Source organism: Salvelinus namaycush, chromosome 33 (genome assembly GCF_016432855.1).
Source record: "Salvelinus namaycush isolate Seneca chromosome 33, SaNama_1.0, whole genome shotgun sequence".
NCBI lineage: Eukaryota > Metazoa > Chordata > Actinopteri > Salmoniformes > Salmonidae > Salvelinus > Salvelinus namaycush.
This window is the reverse complement of record NC_052339.1, coordinates 24,655,991-24,674,406: the sequence shown is the minus strand read 5'-3', so window position 1 is coordinate 24,674,406 and position 18,416 is coordinate 24,655,991. Positions and strand designations below refer to the sequence as shown.

At 43.0% G+C, this 18,416-nt stretch overlaps 2 protein-coding genes across 2 annotated transcripts in view; one reads left to right on the top strand and one right to left on the bottom strand.

Moving 5' to 3' along the window:
- The window catches only part of LOC120027605 (polypeptide N-acetylgalactosaminyltransferase 11-like), a 48,899-nt gene extending 38,133 nt beyond the window's left edge, over positions 1–10,766 (top strand). Inside the window, exons 10-12 of the mRNA XM_038972597.1 lie at positions 1,727–1,831; positions 6,351–6,488; positions 9,407–10,766. Coding sequence (XP_038828525.1) covers positions 1,727–1,831; positions 6,351–6,488; positions 9,407–9,538 — 375 coding nt within the window. The 3' untranslated portion in view covers positions 9,539–10,766. The remainder of the gene's footprint in view (positions 1–1,726; positions 1,832–6,350; positions 6,489–9,406) is intronic.
- The window catches only part of kmt2ca (lysine (K)-specific methyltransferase 2Ca), a 219,338-nt gene continuing 211,534 nt past the window's right edge, over positions 10,613–18,416 (bottom strand). The window contains exons 49-58 of the mRNA XM_038972982.1: positions 17,857–17,969; positions 16,878–16,961; positions 15,435–16,617; positions 15,005–15,141; positions 14,373–14,515; positions 13,411–13,594; positions 12,989–13,105; positions 12,771–12,844; positions 12,547–12,655; positions 10,613–12,320 (exon numbers count right to left, since the gene is read on the bottom strand). Coding sequence (XP_038828910.1) covers positions 12,228–12,320; positions 12,547–12,655; positions 12,771–12,844; positions 12,989–13,105; positions 13,411–13,594; positions 14,373–14,515; positions 15,005–15,141; positions 15,435–16,617; positions 16,878–16,961; positions 17,857–17,969 — 2,237 coding nt within the window. The 3' untranslated portion in view covers positions 10,613–12,227. The remainder of the gene's footprint in view (positions 12,321–12,546; positions 12,656–12,770; positions 12,845–12,988; positions 13,106–13,410; positions 13,595–14,372; positions 14,516–15,004; positions 15,142–15,434; positions 16,618–16,877; positions 16,962–17,856; positions 17,970–18,416) is intronic.

The following is an 18,416-nucleotide window of genomic DNA, read 5'->3' as shown; positions in this document are numbered from 1 at the left end:
TATACAAACCGTAGATGTCTCCTGATGGACTAGGGGTCTTCAGAAGTTGTAAACAATATTCCCTGTTCCCGCGCATGTTTCTTTAGGGTTAATATGGTAAGGTTTGAAAGTAGTTCTCAGATTGCAACGAAGAAATACCTGAACATTCTTCAAAAGCCAAGGCAAAAATGATCAATACAACGTTACATACTGCACTTACATTTTTTTTTCTTCTTATTTAATTAAATTGAAAAAATGCCATATCCAGTCAACAGGGGGCAGCGTGGTGTTGAGAAAGTCATGAAGGAGCTCCAGTCCCCAGGACGAAAAGACACATACCACTTACAGGTTCAGAACTTCCGCTTCAAACAGACTGAGTTACAGTGCATTCGGAAAGTATTCAGACACTTTCCCTTTTTTCACATTTTGTTATGTCACAGCGTTATTCTGTAATGTAGCAACATGTGGGGCTCCCGAGTGGCACAGCCATCTAAGGCACTGCATCTCAGTGCTAGAGGGGTCACTACAGACCCTGGTTCGATTCCAGGCTGTATCACAACCGGCTGTGATTGGGAGTCCCATAGGGCAGCGCACAATTGGCCCAGCGTCATTAGGCTATGGTTGGGGTAGGCTGTCATTGTAAATAAGAATTTGTAACTGACTTGCCTAGTAGTTATATAAAGGTTAAATATATATGTGTTTTTTATTCTAAATGGATTAAATTAAATATTTTCCTCAATCTACACACAATACCGCATGCTGATAAAGCAAAAACAGGTGTTTAGATTTTTTAGCAAATTTATTAACATTAAAAACAAATAACCTTATTTACATAAGTATTCAGGCTCTTTGCTATGAGCTTCGAAATTGAGCTCAGGTGCATCCTGTTTCCATTGATCATCCTTGATGTTTCTACAATTTGATTGGAGTCCACCTGTGGTAAATTCCATTGATTGGACATGATTTGGAAAGGTTACACACCTGTCTTTATAAGGTCCCACAGTTGACAGTGCATGTTAGAGCAAAAACCAAGCCATGAGGTCGAAGGAATTGTCCATAGAGCTCCGAGACAGGATTGTGTCAAGGCACAGATCTGGGGAAGTGTACCAAAACATTTCTGCACCATTGAAGGTCCCCCATCATTCTTAAATGGAAGAAGTTTGGAACCACCAAAACTTTTCCTAGAGCTGGCCTCCCGGCCAAACTGAACAATCGGGGGAGAAGGGCCTGACCAAGAACCCGATGATCACTCTGTCAGAGTTCCTCTGTGGAGGAACAAATCCAAATATATTTTATATTTGAGATGCTTCAAATAGGATTACCCTATTGGCTATTTGAAGCATCTCAAATATAAAATATATTTTGATTTGTTTAACACTTTTTTGGTTACTACATGATTCCATATGTGTTATTTCAGTTTTGATGTCTTCACTATTATTCTACAATGTAGAAAATGGTAAAAAAAAATAAAGAAAAACCCTTGAATGAGTAGGTGTTCTAAAACTTTTGATCGGTAGTGTAACTTGAGTTGGTTTTTATCCATTTATCATGGATTGAGTTTATGGGCATGTTCCAGTTCGTATTTATTTGCAATCGCACAGTGCAAATTATCAGATCTCAAGCCAGAACCACATTAATATAACATAGCAATGTTCTCAGATGCGCAGCCAGGCTGCAATAAAGATGACCTGGAACGCAACAGTGTCTTCACCTTAGACCGCTCACTTTTCCTTTTCTTTCTCTGTAGCTGCGGAACCTGCAGGCTGACAAGTGTCTGGTGGCCCAGGGGAGGTCCACCCAGAAGGGGGGTGCCGTGGTGCTGAGGTCCTGTGACACTCACAACCCAGAACAGGTACACTAACTAACATATTACCCCCCCCACCCCCAACTCACCTCTGCCTTGGACATCTATATCATTTATATAATCTGTAGGGCCAAACCATACTGTGCTAGGATTTTGTCTTTTCACATTGCACTTTCAAGCACAACTCAGCATTCTAAAAGCAAGCTGACCTGCCCTGATAACAGGTGTGGAAAGAAATCAGTCTGACCCTACACTGTACGATATTAACTGAAAAGAGCATGGTTTGGGTCAGCACAATACTGTGAAATATCCTCTACTGGTCTCTCTGCTTATCAACACTTTAACCCATAAGAATCTAAGCCCTGTCTAAGCCGCGGGAGGGCGGTACAACTAAGCTATATGGAATTGTTTTAAGGAGATCATACCAAGGATTATTTTGCTTTTTGATTTAGAATTTTAAGACCCCTTGAAGTATCCCCAAAATATATTAATTGTCCTTACTGTTTGCTATTAGCCCATACAAACACATTGAATAACAGATTCACTACATGGAACAACAAAAAAATTCTAAAAGGAAGTTTGTTCTGAAGTCTTATATCTGAGAGATACAGTTTAAGTCAGAAGTTTACATACACTTAGGTTGGAGTCATTAAAATGAGTTTTTCAACCACTCCACAAATAACTTGTTAACAAACTATAGTTTTGGCAAGTTGGTTAGGCCATCTACTTTGTGCATGACAAGTAATTTTTCACATACAGATTAATTCACTATCACAATTCCTGTGGGTCAGAGGTTTACATACACTAAGTTGACTGTGCCTTTAAACAGCTTGGAAAATCCCAGAAAAGGATGTCATGGCTTTAGAAGCTTCTGATAGGCTAATTGACATCATTTGAGTCAATTGGAGGTGTACCTGTGGATGTTTTTCTAGGCCTACCTTCAAACTCAGTGCCTCTTTGCTTGACATCATGGGAAAATTAAAAGAAATCAGCCAGGAGCTCAGAAAAAAAATTGTAGACATCCACAAGTCTGGTTCATCCTTGGAGGCAATTTCCAAACGCCTGAAGGTACCACGTTCATCTGTACAAACAATAGTACGCAAGTATAAACACCATGAGACCACGCAGGCGTCATACACCTCCGGAAGGAGACGCGTTCTGTCTCCTAGAGATGAACGTACTTTGGTGCCAAAAGTGCAAATCAATCCCAGAACAACAGCAAAGGACCTTGTGAAGATGCTGGAGGAAGCAGGTACAAAAGTATCTATATCCACAGTAAAACAAGTCCTATATAGACATAACCTGAAAGGCCGCTCAGCAAGGTGTGTACCTGTGGATGTATTTCAAGGCCTAACTTCAAACTCTGTGCCTCTGCTTGACATCATGGGGAAATCAAAAGAAATCCGCCAAGACCTCAGAAATAAAATTGTAGACGTCCACAAGTCTGGTTCATCCTTGGGAGCAATTTCCAAACGACTGAAGGTACCACGATCATCTGTACAAACAATAGTACTCAAGTATAAACACCATGGGACCACGCAGCCGTCATACCGCTCAGGAAGGAGACGCGTTCTGTGTCCTAGAGATTAATGTACTTTGGTGCGAAAAGTGCAAAACAACAGCAAAGAACCTTGTGAAGATGCTAGATGAAACAGGTACAAAAGTATCTATATCCACAGTTAAACGAGTCCTATATCGACATAACCTGAAAGGCCTCTCAGCAAGGAAGAAGACACTACTCCAAAACCGTCATAAAAAAGCCAGACCACGGTTTGCAACTGCACATGGGGACAAAGATCCTACTTTTTGGAGAAATGTCCTCTGGTCTGAAAAATAGAACTGTTTGGCCATAATTACCATTGTTATGTTTGGAGGAAAAAGGGGGAGGCTTGCAAGCCGAAGAACACCATCCCAACCGTGAAGCATGGGGGTGGCAGCATCATGTTGTGGGGTGCTTTGCTGAAGGAGGGACTGGTGCACTTCACAAAATAGATGGCATCATGAGGGAGGAAAATTATGTGGATATATTGAAGCAACATCTCAAGACATCAGTCAGAAAGTTAAAGCGTGGTCGCAAATGGGTCTTCCAAATGGACAATGACCCCAGGCATACTTCCAAAGTTGTGGCAAAATGGCTTAAGGACAACAGAGTCAAGGTATTGGAGTGGCCATCACAAAGCCCTGACCTTAATCCTATAGAAAATTTGTGGGCAGAACTGAAAAGGCGTGTGCGAGCAAGGAGGCCTACAAACCTGACTCAGTTACACCAGCTCTGTCAGGAGGAATGGGCCAAAATTCACCCAATGTATTGTGGGAAGCTTGTGGAAGGCTGCCCAAAACGTTTGACCCAAGTTAAACAATTTAAAGGCAATGCTACCTAATACGAATTGAGTGTATGTAAACTTCTGACCCACTGGGAATGTGATGAAAGAAATAAAAGCTGAAATAAATCACTACAATTATTCTGACATTTCACATTCTTAAAATCAAGTGGTGATCCTAACTGACCTAAGACAGGGACTTTTTACTAGGATTAAATGTCAGGAATTGTGAAAAACTGAGTTTAAATGTATTTGGCTAAGGTGTATGTAAACTTCCGACTTCAACTGTACAGTTGTGGCCAAAAGTTTTGAGAATGACACAAATATTAATTTGTACCCCCTGTATATAGCCTCCACATTGACTGTACCGGTACCCCCTATATATAGCCTCCACATTGACTCTGTACCGGTACCCCTGTATATAGCCTCCACATTGACTCTGTACCCCCTGTATATAGCTTCCACATTGACTGTACCATTACCCCCTGTATATAGCCTCCACATTGACTCTGTACCGGTACCCCCTGTATATAGCCTCCACATTGACTCTGTACCGGTAACCCTTGTATATAGCCTCCACATTTACTCTGTACCCCCTGTATATAGCCTCCACATTGACTGTACCGGTACCCCCTGTATATAGCCTCCACATTGACTGTACCGGTACCCCCTGTATATTGACTCTGTACCGGTACCCCCTGTATATAGCCTCCACATTGACTCTGTACCGGTACCCCCTGTATATAGCCTCCACATTGACTCTGTACCGGTACCCCCTGTATATTGACTCTGTACCGGTACCCCCTGTATATAGCCTCCACATTGACTCTGTACTGGTACCCCCTGTACATAGCCTCCACATTGACTCTGTACCGGTACCCGCTGTATATAGCCTCCACATTGACTGTACCGGTACCCGCTGTATATAGCCCCGCTACTGTTATTTTTTCTATTATCTTTATTTTTTATTTGTTTATTTTAGTTAATACTTTTCTTAACTGCATTGTTGGTTGTATTCGACGCATGTGAGAAATACAATTTGATTTGATTGTAGTCTCATCTTTCCATAGAGGGGTTTGTATGCCAAACCGTTTGGACGCTACAGGCGATTTTGTTAGAAGTCCAATTTTCGGTATGTCTCAATGTCTGACAAACACCGCTCTAGCGCCATCACTTTTCACCCCAGGTGCGGAAGTGTTCCATAGGTGGGTGCGGCGTCTCAAAACTAGTTCCCCCGATCCAGATTAAGCCTATTCCTGTTCTTAAAACAAAGTTCCATGGAGATTCTCCATCTGGGTTGGGGAAACGTCCTAGCGATAGAGAAATAGGTTGTGTGTGACTCTGCCTTGTCTCCATCATATGGTCTACTATGCGTCACTGGCAGTCATTATTCATGTTGCCAGCCTATGATTGACCTACAGTGATAACAGAACCTTTACACGATTCTGACCTCTTTTTGATGCTTCTGTTAGTTCCACGACATGGACAATGGTTATAAGGGTTAGTGCTAGAATCTGAAATGAGTTCTATTTCAACCTCCTATCTCCTTATCTTTCTTTGCTTTCATTACCTTATTTCAACCATTGTTTATGGCCACAATGACTGTTTTGTAGGAGGGTACCCTGGCTAGACGGGGAAAGTGCAGTATCTCAACCTGGAAATACATGAACTGTACCAGTACACCCTCACTCCAGGCTCTTTCAGGGTCACATCCACTTGAAGAGCTTCTATCTTTTCAAGCCTCAACTAAAAAAAACACACTTCCATTAGACAAGCTCTTCCACTTTCCTGTGTGTAAAAATGGTGCAGAGTGAGTCACTTTGTCTGTGTGGGGTATGAGTTCAGCTGAAGCTACTGCAGTTCTGCACTGTGCCACATGTGTTCTCCCACTCTCTCTTTTCCTCATGCGGTTCATTCTCTTTCCATCTGAACTTCTGTCTTACTGCAGCAGTTCTTGGGTACACGATGAGGTCAACAACTTCCGTTGTGAACGGTTGTTTGTAAAGTCGTCTACTGACAAATGAGGCGTGAAACGTTTTTGTCATAATTATTGGGAGTAGGTAAAGTTTAAATTCTGGTTTATTCTATACATATATATATTATATATTGGATATGGAAAATACATTTTTAAATCCATTCCTCACTCGGGTCTGTGACATGGTTTCCTTATACAGTATATACTTCTTCTGCCTTTCTTTCTTTCTCTCTCTCCCTCACTAACCTACCTCCCTCTTCCTCCTCCCCAGGAGTGGGCCTATGATGAGGAGCACGAGTTGATCCTAGCCGGCCTGCTGTGTCTGGACATGTCGGAGATCCGCTCGTCTGACCCACCCCGCCTCATGAAGTGTCACGGCTCAGGGGGCTCCCAGCAGTGGACCCTGGGGGTGAGTTAGCTAGAGCTCCCACACTGTTGCCGAATCCACAAATCAGCCCCATATCTGTATATAAAAGACGGGTTGGTTGTTTAGCAACACAACTGACACATGCGCACCTACTGTGGCTTGGATTGTTGACAACATGTAAACTATATATTGCTTATTGAAAACATAAATACATTTGCACAATGAGCACTTGTTGGCTCTCAAATACATTGTTACAGTTGTTGGTTAGCCATATTAGCATAGTCAAAACAAGACATGGTATCAAGAACAAGATAAAACTAGCTGAAATGAGCCGCCTATGACATGGCAGCTTCTTGTCATTGTCGCTAGCTATCTGGCCATTCCAAATCACAACAACAGACCTCTGTCCCATTGAAGCGCGCGCATCGTTTTCCTGACGTTGTCAGCTAACCCATCTATAGAAGCAAATAGGGCTATAGCAACTGTTGCATTGACTGCTACCATCATCAGACCAGTACTGATATGACTAATACAGTTCAGTATTACTGTGGCATTTAACTTGTGCGTACCACGGGGCATCATGATGGTGATGACGAGATGGAATCACTTCTATTCAACCACCGCCAGTGGGCTCCTTTATTAGGTGCAGTAGATAATGTACGTAAAGTCTCTATCCTCTCCCTCCATTCTGTACAGTGCCTTCAGAAAGTATTCACACCCCTTGACCTTTGACATTTTGTCATTAGAGGCTAAATTTTAAATTGATTAAATTTAGATTATTCTTTTTTTGTCACTGGCCTACACACAATACCCCATAATGTCTAAGTGGAATTATGTTTTTACAAATGAATGAAAAGCTGAAATGTAGTCAACCCTTAATAAGTGAAGGAGTAAAGTCACATACAGTAAGTTAAATGGACTCACTGAGTGCAATAAGTGTTCAATGTGATTTTTGAATGACTACCTCATCTCTGTACCACACACATACAATTATCTGTAAGGTCCCTCATTTGAGCAGTGAATTTCAAACACAGATTCAACCACAAAAGTTTTGAATGCGTCGCAAGGAAGGGCACCTATTGGTAGATGAAAAAAAAAAAAAAAAAGCAGACATTGAATATCCCTTTGAGCGTGATGAAGTTATTAATTAACTATATGTCCTGAATGCAAATCCAACAACATATCACTGAGTACCAGTATTCATATTTTCAAGGATGGTGGTGGCTGCATCATGTTATGAGTATGCTTGTCATCGCCAAGGACTGGGAGTTTTTTAGGATAAAAATAAATTGAATAGAGCACAGGCAAAGTCCTAGAGTAAAAACTGGTTCAGTCTGCTTTCCAACAGACACTGAGAGACAAATTCACCTTTCAGCAGGACAGTAACCTAAAACACAAGGCCTATACACTGGAGTTTACCAAGATGACATTGAATGTTCCTGAGTGGCCTAGTTACAGTTTTGACTTAAATCTGCTTTAAAATGGCTGTCTAGCAATGATCAACAACCAATTTGACAGAGCTTGAAAAATAAAAAAAAATCTGCAAAGCGTTTAGACTTACCCAAAAAGACTCAGCTGTAATTGCTGCCAAAGGTGATTCTAACTTGTATTGACTCTGGGTTGACTACTTATGTAATCAAGATAGTTTAAATGATATATATAATTTAAACTAATGATCAAATTTTTCCTCCGCTTTGGCAGAGTATTTTCTGTAGATCGTTGACAAAAAAATGACAAATCTATTTTAATCCCACCTTAACACAAAATGTGGAGGAGAAAAAAAATTGAGGGGTGTCATTTCAAAATCATGGGCATTAATATGGCGTTAGTCCCCCACTTTGCTGTGATTACAGCCTCCACTCTTCTGGGAAGGCGTTCCACTAGATGTTGGGGACTTGCTTCCTTTCAACCACAAGAGCATTAGTGAGGTCGGGCACTGATGTTGGGCGATTAGGCCTGGCTCGCAGTCGGCGTTCCAATTCATCCCAAAGCTGTTTAATGGGGTTGAGGATAGGGCTCTGTGAAGGCCAGTCAAGTTCTTCCACACTGACCTTGACAAACCAGTTCTGTATGGACCTCGCTTTGTGCACTGGGGCATTGTCATGCTGAAACAGGAAAGGGCCTTCCCCAAACTGTTGCCACAAAATAGGAAGCACAGAATCGTCTTGAATGTCAGTATATGCTGTAGCATTAAGATTTCCCTTCACTGGAACTAAGGGGCCTTGCCCGAACCATGAAAAACAGCCCCAGACCATTATTCCTCCTCCACAAAACTTTACAGTTGGCACTGCATTCGGGCAGGTAGCGTTCTCCTGGCATCCGCCAAACCCAGATTAGTCCGTCGGACTGCCAGATGGTGAAGCGTGATTCACCACTCCAGCCGACGCTTGGCATTGCGCATGGTGATCTTAGGCTTGTGTGCGGCTGCTCGGCCATGAGAACCCATTTCATGAAGCTCCCGACGAACAGTTCTTGTGCTGACGTTGCTTCCAGAGGCAGTTTGGAACTCGATAGTGAGTGTTGCAACCGAGGACAGACAATTTTTACTGTTCTGTGAGCTTGTGTGGCCTACTACTTCGCAGCTGAGCAGTTGTTGCTCCTAGAGGTTTCCACTTCACAATAACAGCACTTACAGTTGACCAGGGTAGCTCAAGCAAGGCAGACATTTGACGAATTGACTTGTTGGAAAGGTGGCAACCTACAGTATGACGGTCCCACGTTGAATATCACTGAGCTCTTCAGTATGGGCCATTCTGTTTATCTATGGAGATTGCATGGCTGTGTGAGCGATTTTTATATACCTGTCAGCTACGGATGTGGCTGAAATAGCCGAATCCACTAACTTTTGTATATATAGTGTACTTTCTGAAGGCAGGGTATGCAACATATGGCCCTGTCTTCCTCCTCTACCCCAATTCTGTATGTAACATATTGACCTGTCTTCCTTCAACCCTCTCCAGAAAAGCAACCGGCTGTATCAAGTCTCAGTGGGCCAATGCCTGGCCGTGGTCGACCCAATCAGCCCCAAGGGATATGTTGCCACGGCAATCTGCAACGGCTCTCAGTCCCAGCAGTGGCAGTTGGAGGGCTGATGTTGATACCCCACGACTAGTTACATACCAGACGCTGACTGCCCATCCCTCTGGATGGGGGGAGTACTGCATGCTGCTACAACTAAGCAAGAGAGGGATGGAACTAATTATACGGACTGTGTTCTTGAAGACTTGGAGAAAACGAATGCTGTTTGTCTTCAGAACTGCTTCCGGCCTGACGTGCACAAAGTATGGATCTCTAAGTGGGTACGCTATATGTACTGTAGTCAATCGTATGCCTGACTTCCCCTCTTGAAAATTAGTATTCCATGTCCTGTTTTAGATATTTTTTACAATGCATCATGCAAATCATTTTTAATGTAATCCAATTTGCACAGCACTCTTGCATTAGACAATTCAGAGAAACGTTTAATCTTGTATAAGTCCCGAACAAGTGTTTACTAAGAACAATGGACTGCCAGTGTTAGAGGTTTTAGAGTTGAATTGCATTTTATTCTGTACTTATTACAATCTGATATTAATTGCTATGACATACAGTACTGCATGTTATTTAGTTGACATTTCTTTGGGAGTATCTTTCTGTTGTACAAATATTTTGATCACTGGAGTTTGTTTTTGAAGTTATGTATTTTTCATGCCCTTGAAATGTGCAAGGCAACTTCCTTAATACTGTATTGATAGGCTACACTGTGTTAGCTCTACATCAGGTATATTGACCAAGTGATGGGTAGTGTGTGCAGAATACGTAAATCATGTCGAATAGGCTAAATAGAAATGGAATTTCCTACAGTATGTAGCGGTCTTGGGTCATGCCCACAATACTAGCAAAATCATCCATACTCACGGTCTGTTCTGCACTGTACTAGTGAGCTATGATGGTTGAAAAAGATCTGACAATGATTTGAGTTCTAGTTTTTTCCCTTATCCAAATGTAATTTCTTAAGTTATGCGTTGCAGTTTTGTACTAGTTATTCCCTTTTGCAATGAGGCAACCAACTAAATGTTTATTTGAAGTATGAACATCCCTTGACTAATTTGCAATTGATAAAAATTCTGGCTCAGACGCTTATTAAAATGTCGTCCATTTACCCCCACAGAGAAACGTAGCGCAAATTTAAGATGTAAAATATTTTATTTTTTGTAAATGATCCTAAATCTGATTCCAAACTCCAAACCCCATCACACGCTGTATACTTCAAAAAGGCTTTTTAGACATTACTATACAGGCAAAGAAAAGAGACACTATTAAAGAGGTCTGAATATTGTACAAGAGGAGAAAATATCCGAGAAACAAATTTCATTAACCATTATGGAAAATTATATACAATTGATTCTTCTGAAAGTTTAAAAAGACATCATGCCATGTACTGTTTATTACAACGAGACTGAATATACCAACTTTTGTGCACACAAATGAAAACTTCATTTCAAACTGGTCAATGAAATGCTAGTACCAGATTCCAATTTTCGTGATTGAGTGTAAAGAAATCAAAAACATCATACAGTAGCATATTTTTTTTCTCAACTAGCCAGCACTAAACAGAATGTTTAAGAAATGTAAACAAAAAACAGAAATAATTTTATGTGAAAAGCATAATTGAGTCTCCTGCAACTGGTAAGAAAAAATATTTTTTCCCCCCCAAGCACAGCATTATCTGCATGAGGTGAATCTCAGAGTGACTGCTGTACACATACAGTTAAAGAAGCAAACTGATGGTATGGGTGGCTTTCAACCTTAAATTCACAGTTCTCTCTAATTCTACATTCACGTCAGATTAACTAGGGTTAGGATTTCAGTCGTCTCGATGTGATTGGTGCTCTCTGCAATTCTTTGATTGCGCGTGTCAATGCAAACAGAAATTGTTCTAAGGAAAATTAAACGCAAAGCATATTCTTCAAGTGGTCAGAATTTGACAACGCAACTTAATTCTAAATACAACAAAAATACTCTAGATTTTTTTTTTTTTTACACATTCTGTACAGTTTTATACAGCACATAAACTCTTAGAATGATATGACATCCTTCTTAAATACTTTTGTCAAAAAAAAATGTAATTCACCCAAACAGCCATGGTAGCATTTGGTCAATTGTTTACTTAATTGACTATTTACACTTTGTATAAAGTAACACGTTCTGATCAGACTGAAAACCTGGGCAGCAGTTTGCCGGCGATTCGATAATAAATACAAAAATTCTCGTATTTTACATAAAAGGAAAAAAACTGACTCATGGAATCAAGTATGTTCGACTAAATTTGTTTTAGTGCAAGTTAATAATCCCTTAGCTTTGTCCCTAAGGAAGTCTTCTCTGTACATTCCTTGTTCAGTGGTGTCTACATTTCTGTAACTATATGTATATATATATATTTGTATATATTTCATAATCCAGAGGACCTGCCTCAATAACTAAATAAGGCGGTGGCCAGCACAAAACTCTCCTGGTCAACTGGTGAATTCTACCCCAAAACACCCTCCCCTTAATCCATTTATATAAGTGAAAGACTCGGTTCTCAGCCTCAAAAAGAATTGTCTTCGTGCCTGCGATGCCCCTTTCCTCTTTAGTCTTCTCTAACAGTTCTGCGGTCAGTGTCTTGCCCTGATAAGTTGTCTTTGTTTAAGTAATACAATGTTTTTCAGCTGATGAACCAACAAGCATATAAAAAGATAAGGAATGTGCGCCATCATTTGGAAGTGTTGTAGCCTGTATTTTGCCCCAATTGTCTCTGTTCTAGTTCATCCATTTCCGGCAATTAACCGCACCACAGTGACACGGGATCTTATGCTGGTCGTCCTCCAGGTCAAATTTGTAGTCGTAGCACAGCTGAGAGAGAGAGAGAGAAATCAGATCAACACTTCAGGTGCTTATTACTTCAAAGACAAACTGACGATAACGATGCACAATTCTATGCATGCTTGATACGACGAGACCATTCTTAAACATTAGCTGATGTTACATGGCTGAGGTAGCCACTAGCCACAGTGCAATGTGTCTCCAGTCTCTACTTTCAATAACGAGGCATATTGCTAATGAAAGGAGGATATCTTACCTCTTCTCCTCTCTGGATATTGCGGCAAGAGCTGATGACGATCTTGTCGCCTCTCTCCAAGCTCACGGTCTCGGCGATGCAGTTGGGGGCGCAGGAGTGGTTGATGTATCTGAGGACGATGCCAAAGGTAAACGACTTTCCTACATGCTAGCGACATTTACACAGCGTTGAAATGTAACACAAGTAGGGTCAAATGGTGTATTCTGAACGTAGGAAACTCTTACCTTGCTGGTCCGCCAGTGATGGTGGCATCGACAACATGCTCACTGTCCAGACGGAACATGTAGACTCCACGGTTCTGCACCACAGCAAGGGAATAACATGGAAGATACAACATTGCCATTCTTCTCTTATGCTATCATGTAGATGTTAAGAGGCCAGATATGAAGGGGGATGATATTTAGTCTTGTGGGAAACATATGGCAATGGTTTCTGAACTCACCTGGGATTCGTACATCTTCTCCATCCGGTTGGCGACCTCGTTGCGAATGAGGGTACCAATGTACTCAATCACCATGGTGTGGGACTCAATGTCCCTGGCGGCGTACAGACCCAACCCCTGCCAGGACAGAAACAGTGAGGGTCAACACCTCAAACACTGAACTCAATGAATCTGAAAGCAAACGACCACTATGAATGATATCAAATGATGCCATATCATGCCCTCACATCATGCTCTTATAACCCAACAGGTAACTTGTACTTACTTACCACAAAAGCAACCATTGAATTCAATCAATGTGCATCAAGCAAAATGGGTTGAGATACTTCTGTGCCTGAATAAGTTAGACAATTATATTGAATGTGCATCAGGGCCTGAGTAGAGTCTGCATGTAGCCCTAGCACAGTGACAGAGGTGCCCACCTGAATGCGGGAGCGCGCCAGGTACACGTTGCTCTTCCACTCAGCTTTCATGCGTCGGTACTGGAAGGGGACGGATGCAAACTGCTTGGGGATCACCTCTTCCGGTGCTTCCACCACACCCACGCTGCCAACCGTCTGCATGGACTTAGAGGAGACGATACCGGTGCTGGACAAAGTGTGAGGTCTATGTGAAGAGGAGGAGCCAAAACATACAACACCCTGAAGCATTCCCGCAGGAAGTAGCATATGACCATTGAAATAGAAACACAGAACTACCATTCCACTTATTCTATTTCTATGCATGTATGACATTGATGGAAAGGTGATTGAATGGCAAGTGGGACTGCATTATGGTGGTTTTCTGGACTAACAGACATGGCCAATGGATAATCTCCATTTAAAGGTCCAGGAATAGGCTTCACTTGGGTCCTCCGGGGAAAGCGGTGTTCCACCAAAAGAGAAGCAAGCCAGAGTTATTGGGGTGGAAAGGCAGTTAATGTGTGGCTGGGAGCAGATAACGGTAAGTACCATTCCAGGAACCCAGGATGTTTAACATTAGCATTATTTTACAGCGAATGTGTCATTATAGCGCTAATGTGTCACTTGTGCGTCATCAGGGCACTAAGACAGTAAGATGTACAATGCTGACTGAAAACAGTCATCCTTCAATGTCACATCTATTTCAAGAAAACAGTGATGAAGGAAGCCAGTTATCTTTTGTTACTGAGCTGTCCAGTGATTTAAACAAATTAAAGCTGAAAGATGACCTGTTTTGACTTCAAGTAGGCAGCAGTGAAGTTAAAGCATAAGGAAGAACAAAATGTGTAAAGAAAGAGGATACTGAATTAGAGAGAGCGAACACCTTGTTGTGGATGGAACAAAGACAAAGTGTTGCAGAGATAAAACAGTGATCAACCGAAACAAACATGGCAGGAACTTAAGTGTAAAATGACACAGAATACCTTAACACCAACCTCTTGACATGGCTGCAGGCCTTGGGTTCTGAGCGGGCACTGCCAGTTGGGTTTATGGCCAAGGGGAGCTCCATGAGAGGGTTGCGTCCGAACCGGAAAGTATATCTGTCACAGGCTTCCACTCCGGGGAGCTGCACACACACAAAAATATATATATTTTTTACATTTTCAAGCAGTTCAATCCATTAAAATGGGTCAATAATAACCAATAGTTGTTAATTACAAGCTGCAATTAAGTATTCATCTTACTTTAATAGTACATTTCAGGTTTCCATTAAGATACATGAGTGGATTTATTGAACTGTTTTTCCTACAGTGAGTTTATAAAATACATCTCTTCCACCACTTAACCTTAGACTGAAAAAGTGCTTTCATAATCAACTACAAAGTCAGATAACACTAAAGTGTGTTTGATGGAGAACCTTTCATCAAAGTACTTAGAGTGCATATGGAAAGCCTTTTCCTTTAAAGCACTTCATGGAGTTGAAGTTATTTTGCATTGGCGCTTTTAACAAAAGTGTAAAAAAGTCAAAACCAAACTGCTATACTGTACACCCACCTAAAACGTTCAACTCTCTCAGACTATTCATTTTACTCTCTCTTGCCATCTCTGCTCTTACCGATTCTACGATCCTGGTGACGGCGGTGACGGTGAATCCAAACAGGTCCTCTCCCTTCAAGTAGACGGGGAACAGTTTCAGAGTTCCTGATTCGTTACGCCGGTCAGCCACAGGCTCTAGAATCTTGTCCCATACACCTATAACACAGAGGGGAGATTCAACAGTCAGGGTAACTAGATGTTACTAGTATAATTTATCAGGATGTGTCTAGTTTTACTTTGTGTAAATCTAACCTTAACCCATATTTTGGCTGGTTTTCTAACCATCCTTCACCCTGTTTCTACACCAGACAAATGCATTTGTCAAAGTATTTGAGGTGAGTTTGATGTAGCTTTCGAATTGTTTGCACATTTTGGACATAAGTGGACCTGAAGTATTTGACTTATGTATTTGACCCAGGTCGATTTTTCACCCCACCCTGCCCTCTTACCTTTGGGTGAGGCGCCGGTGAGCACCAGGTCATCGTAGCCTTGCTCTATCACCCGCACCACAAACTCCGGCTGGCCCTCGTTCTCCTCCACCGAGCACAGGTAGCGGCATCGGTGGTTGCCTTGGCGTGTGCTCCAGTAGATGCGGCTGGCCCGGTAGCCCACGGGGAAGATGGCGTTCGCTGAGTGGAAGGCAGCCATCTGCTGGGGCAGCAGCTGACCCACGGTGTGGAACACCAGGCTTCCCACGCGGAACGTGTGCCGGCGCTCGCCACGCTGCACGATGCTGGCCATCTGCCGCGCCTCGTCGCGCTGCACGTAGACGCGGCGGAACACTGTGAAGCATCGCAGCTCCTGGTCGTGGTGGGTAGTGGCGGGCGCCACGGCCCTGTCGCCTCCTCTCCCATCGCCACTGCCGATGCCACGGGGCCGGTGCAGGTGACACAGCATTGTCTTGTCCTTGAAGAAGGTGCACTGGGCCTTGAGCGCGCATGTGAAGTGGTAGGCGTTGCCGCAGCGCAGCCGGTGGCAGCCACTGGTGGCGCCTGTCTGCTGGCAGTAGGTGCAGTGCACCGCCATGCCCCTCCGCAGTGCCAGCTCCACGTTGATCAGGGCACCTGCCTGCGTCTCATACACCTCAGATGACCACAGGGCGCAATTCAGGTGTACCCACAGGTCCAGGTCCAGGTTGAGGAGGCGTGCGGGCCCGTCTGTCATGCCATCGCCCTCCTCGTGGCAAAAGCAGCAACGCCGCAGGTCCCGGGGGAGGGGATCGGGACGCAGAGAGGCACCCAGCTTCCTCAGCAGCTCATCCACCTCATCCTCACCGGGCAGAGAGGACAGCAGGCTGCCTCTAGTGGGAAACATGACGTGTACACTCCACTTGCGCCAGCGCAGGCCCTTCCAGCGCTTGTGGTGGCGGGGCGACATGTCATCACCACCCCCGCTGGCAGAGTGGACTGCTCGGGGCCTTGGCTTGAGCTTGACCGTCATCTTGAGGGTGTCCGGCTTAGGTTTCTCTGTGGGGAAGGAGATGGGAGGGGGGCTGGAGGGGGCAGACTGTTTGGGCTGCAGCTTTGCCAGGCAGCGGACGTCCAGTGTGGACATGTTGTTGCTATACTGGTGGAGCACCTTAGACGGGCTCTCTTTGACCGACGACTCAGGCAAGAGAGGAGACATGTTTGGCTGCGAAAGAGAGTTTACTCATTAGGAATCCAATGAAAAGTCTCATGCTAATTACTCTCAGCAATAGCATCTTTGTTTGCCCAGCTGTGGTCATTGTTAGACCATGTTAGAATATTCCACCTGCTTTTTGACTGCGCTAAAATGAAAACACATAAATCCATGCAATCTACAACCTATTGTAACAATCCTGCCTTGTCGTCTGTCTACCTACCGTACTGGTGTCAGTGAGGTTCTCAAAAAGAGTCAAGACAGATACACACCTTACTGTCTGTGGCTTTGCACTGTGTGGCTGTGGTGTGGAGGACAAAACAGTTGCGGCTGCAGAAGACCTGGCTCGGTCTCTCCTGCAGGAAGCAGAGACGTCAGCATCATGTTCAGTTGCCACAAAAATAAAGGAAATGCTCGGAAACGGGGAGGACAACTAAACCTGTCCAATAAGAAACACTCTTTTTTTTTCATTAAGGCAAAACGTTTTGCCTTAATGACCAGGAACCAGGTCACTTGTTCTGAACATGCTTTAGTCGTGCACTGTCTAGAACCAACCATTATTTTTATTTTACCTTTATTTAACTAGGCAAGTCAGTTAAGAACAAATTCTTATTTAAAATGACGGCCTAGGAACAGTGGGTTAACTGCCTTGTTCAGTGGCAGAACGACAGATTTTTACCTTGTCAGCTCGGGGATTCAATCTTTTGGTTACTAGTCCAACGCTCTAACCACTAGGCTACCTGGCGCCCCATTATCCCCTTTGCACTCCTCAAAGTGATCTTCAGACACCCCACCTATGGATCAAAGAGCCTGCGGTGCCACAGACCTTGTGTTGACTCCATAAGTCGCCGGTACATTTGAATAATTTGTGTGTCTGTACATGTATGGGCTGGCAGGAGGAGAAGATCAAAAGGTAACTCCTGATTTAAAACAGCCTGGCTGTTAAAATAATTAAATCATGCTCAACTCAGGCCATCTCATCTCGTGGTAAATCAGATGGTGCGTCGCGGCAGTTAGCTTTACTTGATTTCATTACTATTGTTGGGCTTAGATAAATCTCATTCCATATCAACAAAACTCTGATAATGTTTACTGTACACTACTAGTGAATGTATTATGGTAATACTTAACATAATTGACAATTCATACGATAGGAATTAATTTCAGGCTTTTGCAATTTAAATGACTAAACATGTTCATATTAAGTAACAATACTTGCTTCAGTTGAGCAACAACTGATCTGGGGCTTACCCGTTTGCTGCAGGCTAGGTCTTTGGTGGACTTGCGCACTCCGTTTCCCAGAACCACCACCTTGCAGTGGCAGCACCACTGGGGTTTAGGCCCCTCCCCCCTGGCAGCTGAACCTAAAACACATTTTTACATCAATTCATCACAAAAAACACCTGGGTGAAAGACAGCTGAACAAGAAGGAAACAGACAGATATTGTGATTGCATTGGGGTTATTTCAAAAGGGCTTCTTCACAATCAAATTAGCCAAAGAGCTAACAGGTTCAACCTCCCCAATCATTAGTGGCTTTCATTAACTTTTCACATCTCAGACATGATCAATACGAGGCTAGATGGGACTATCCACTGAGTAGAGAGGTTTCTGACTCACACACAGACTGGTGTTTCCATGCCCAGCTTTTGCCCAAAATCTGTTCTAAACAGCCAATTGCCTTTATTGAGGGTAATGGGAAAATAACTTAATCACAGTGCTTATTTGCCTGCCATTTCCTGAGCTAAAAGATATTTACTAAAATAGCTTGTACAAACTCAAAAATCATGTTTTGAAATAACCAAAATGAAA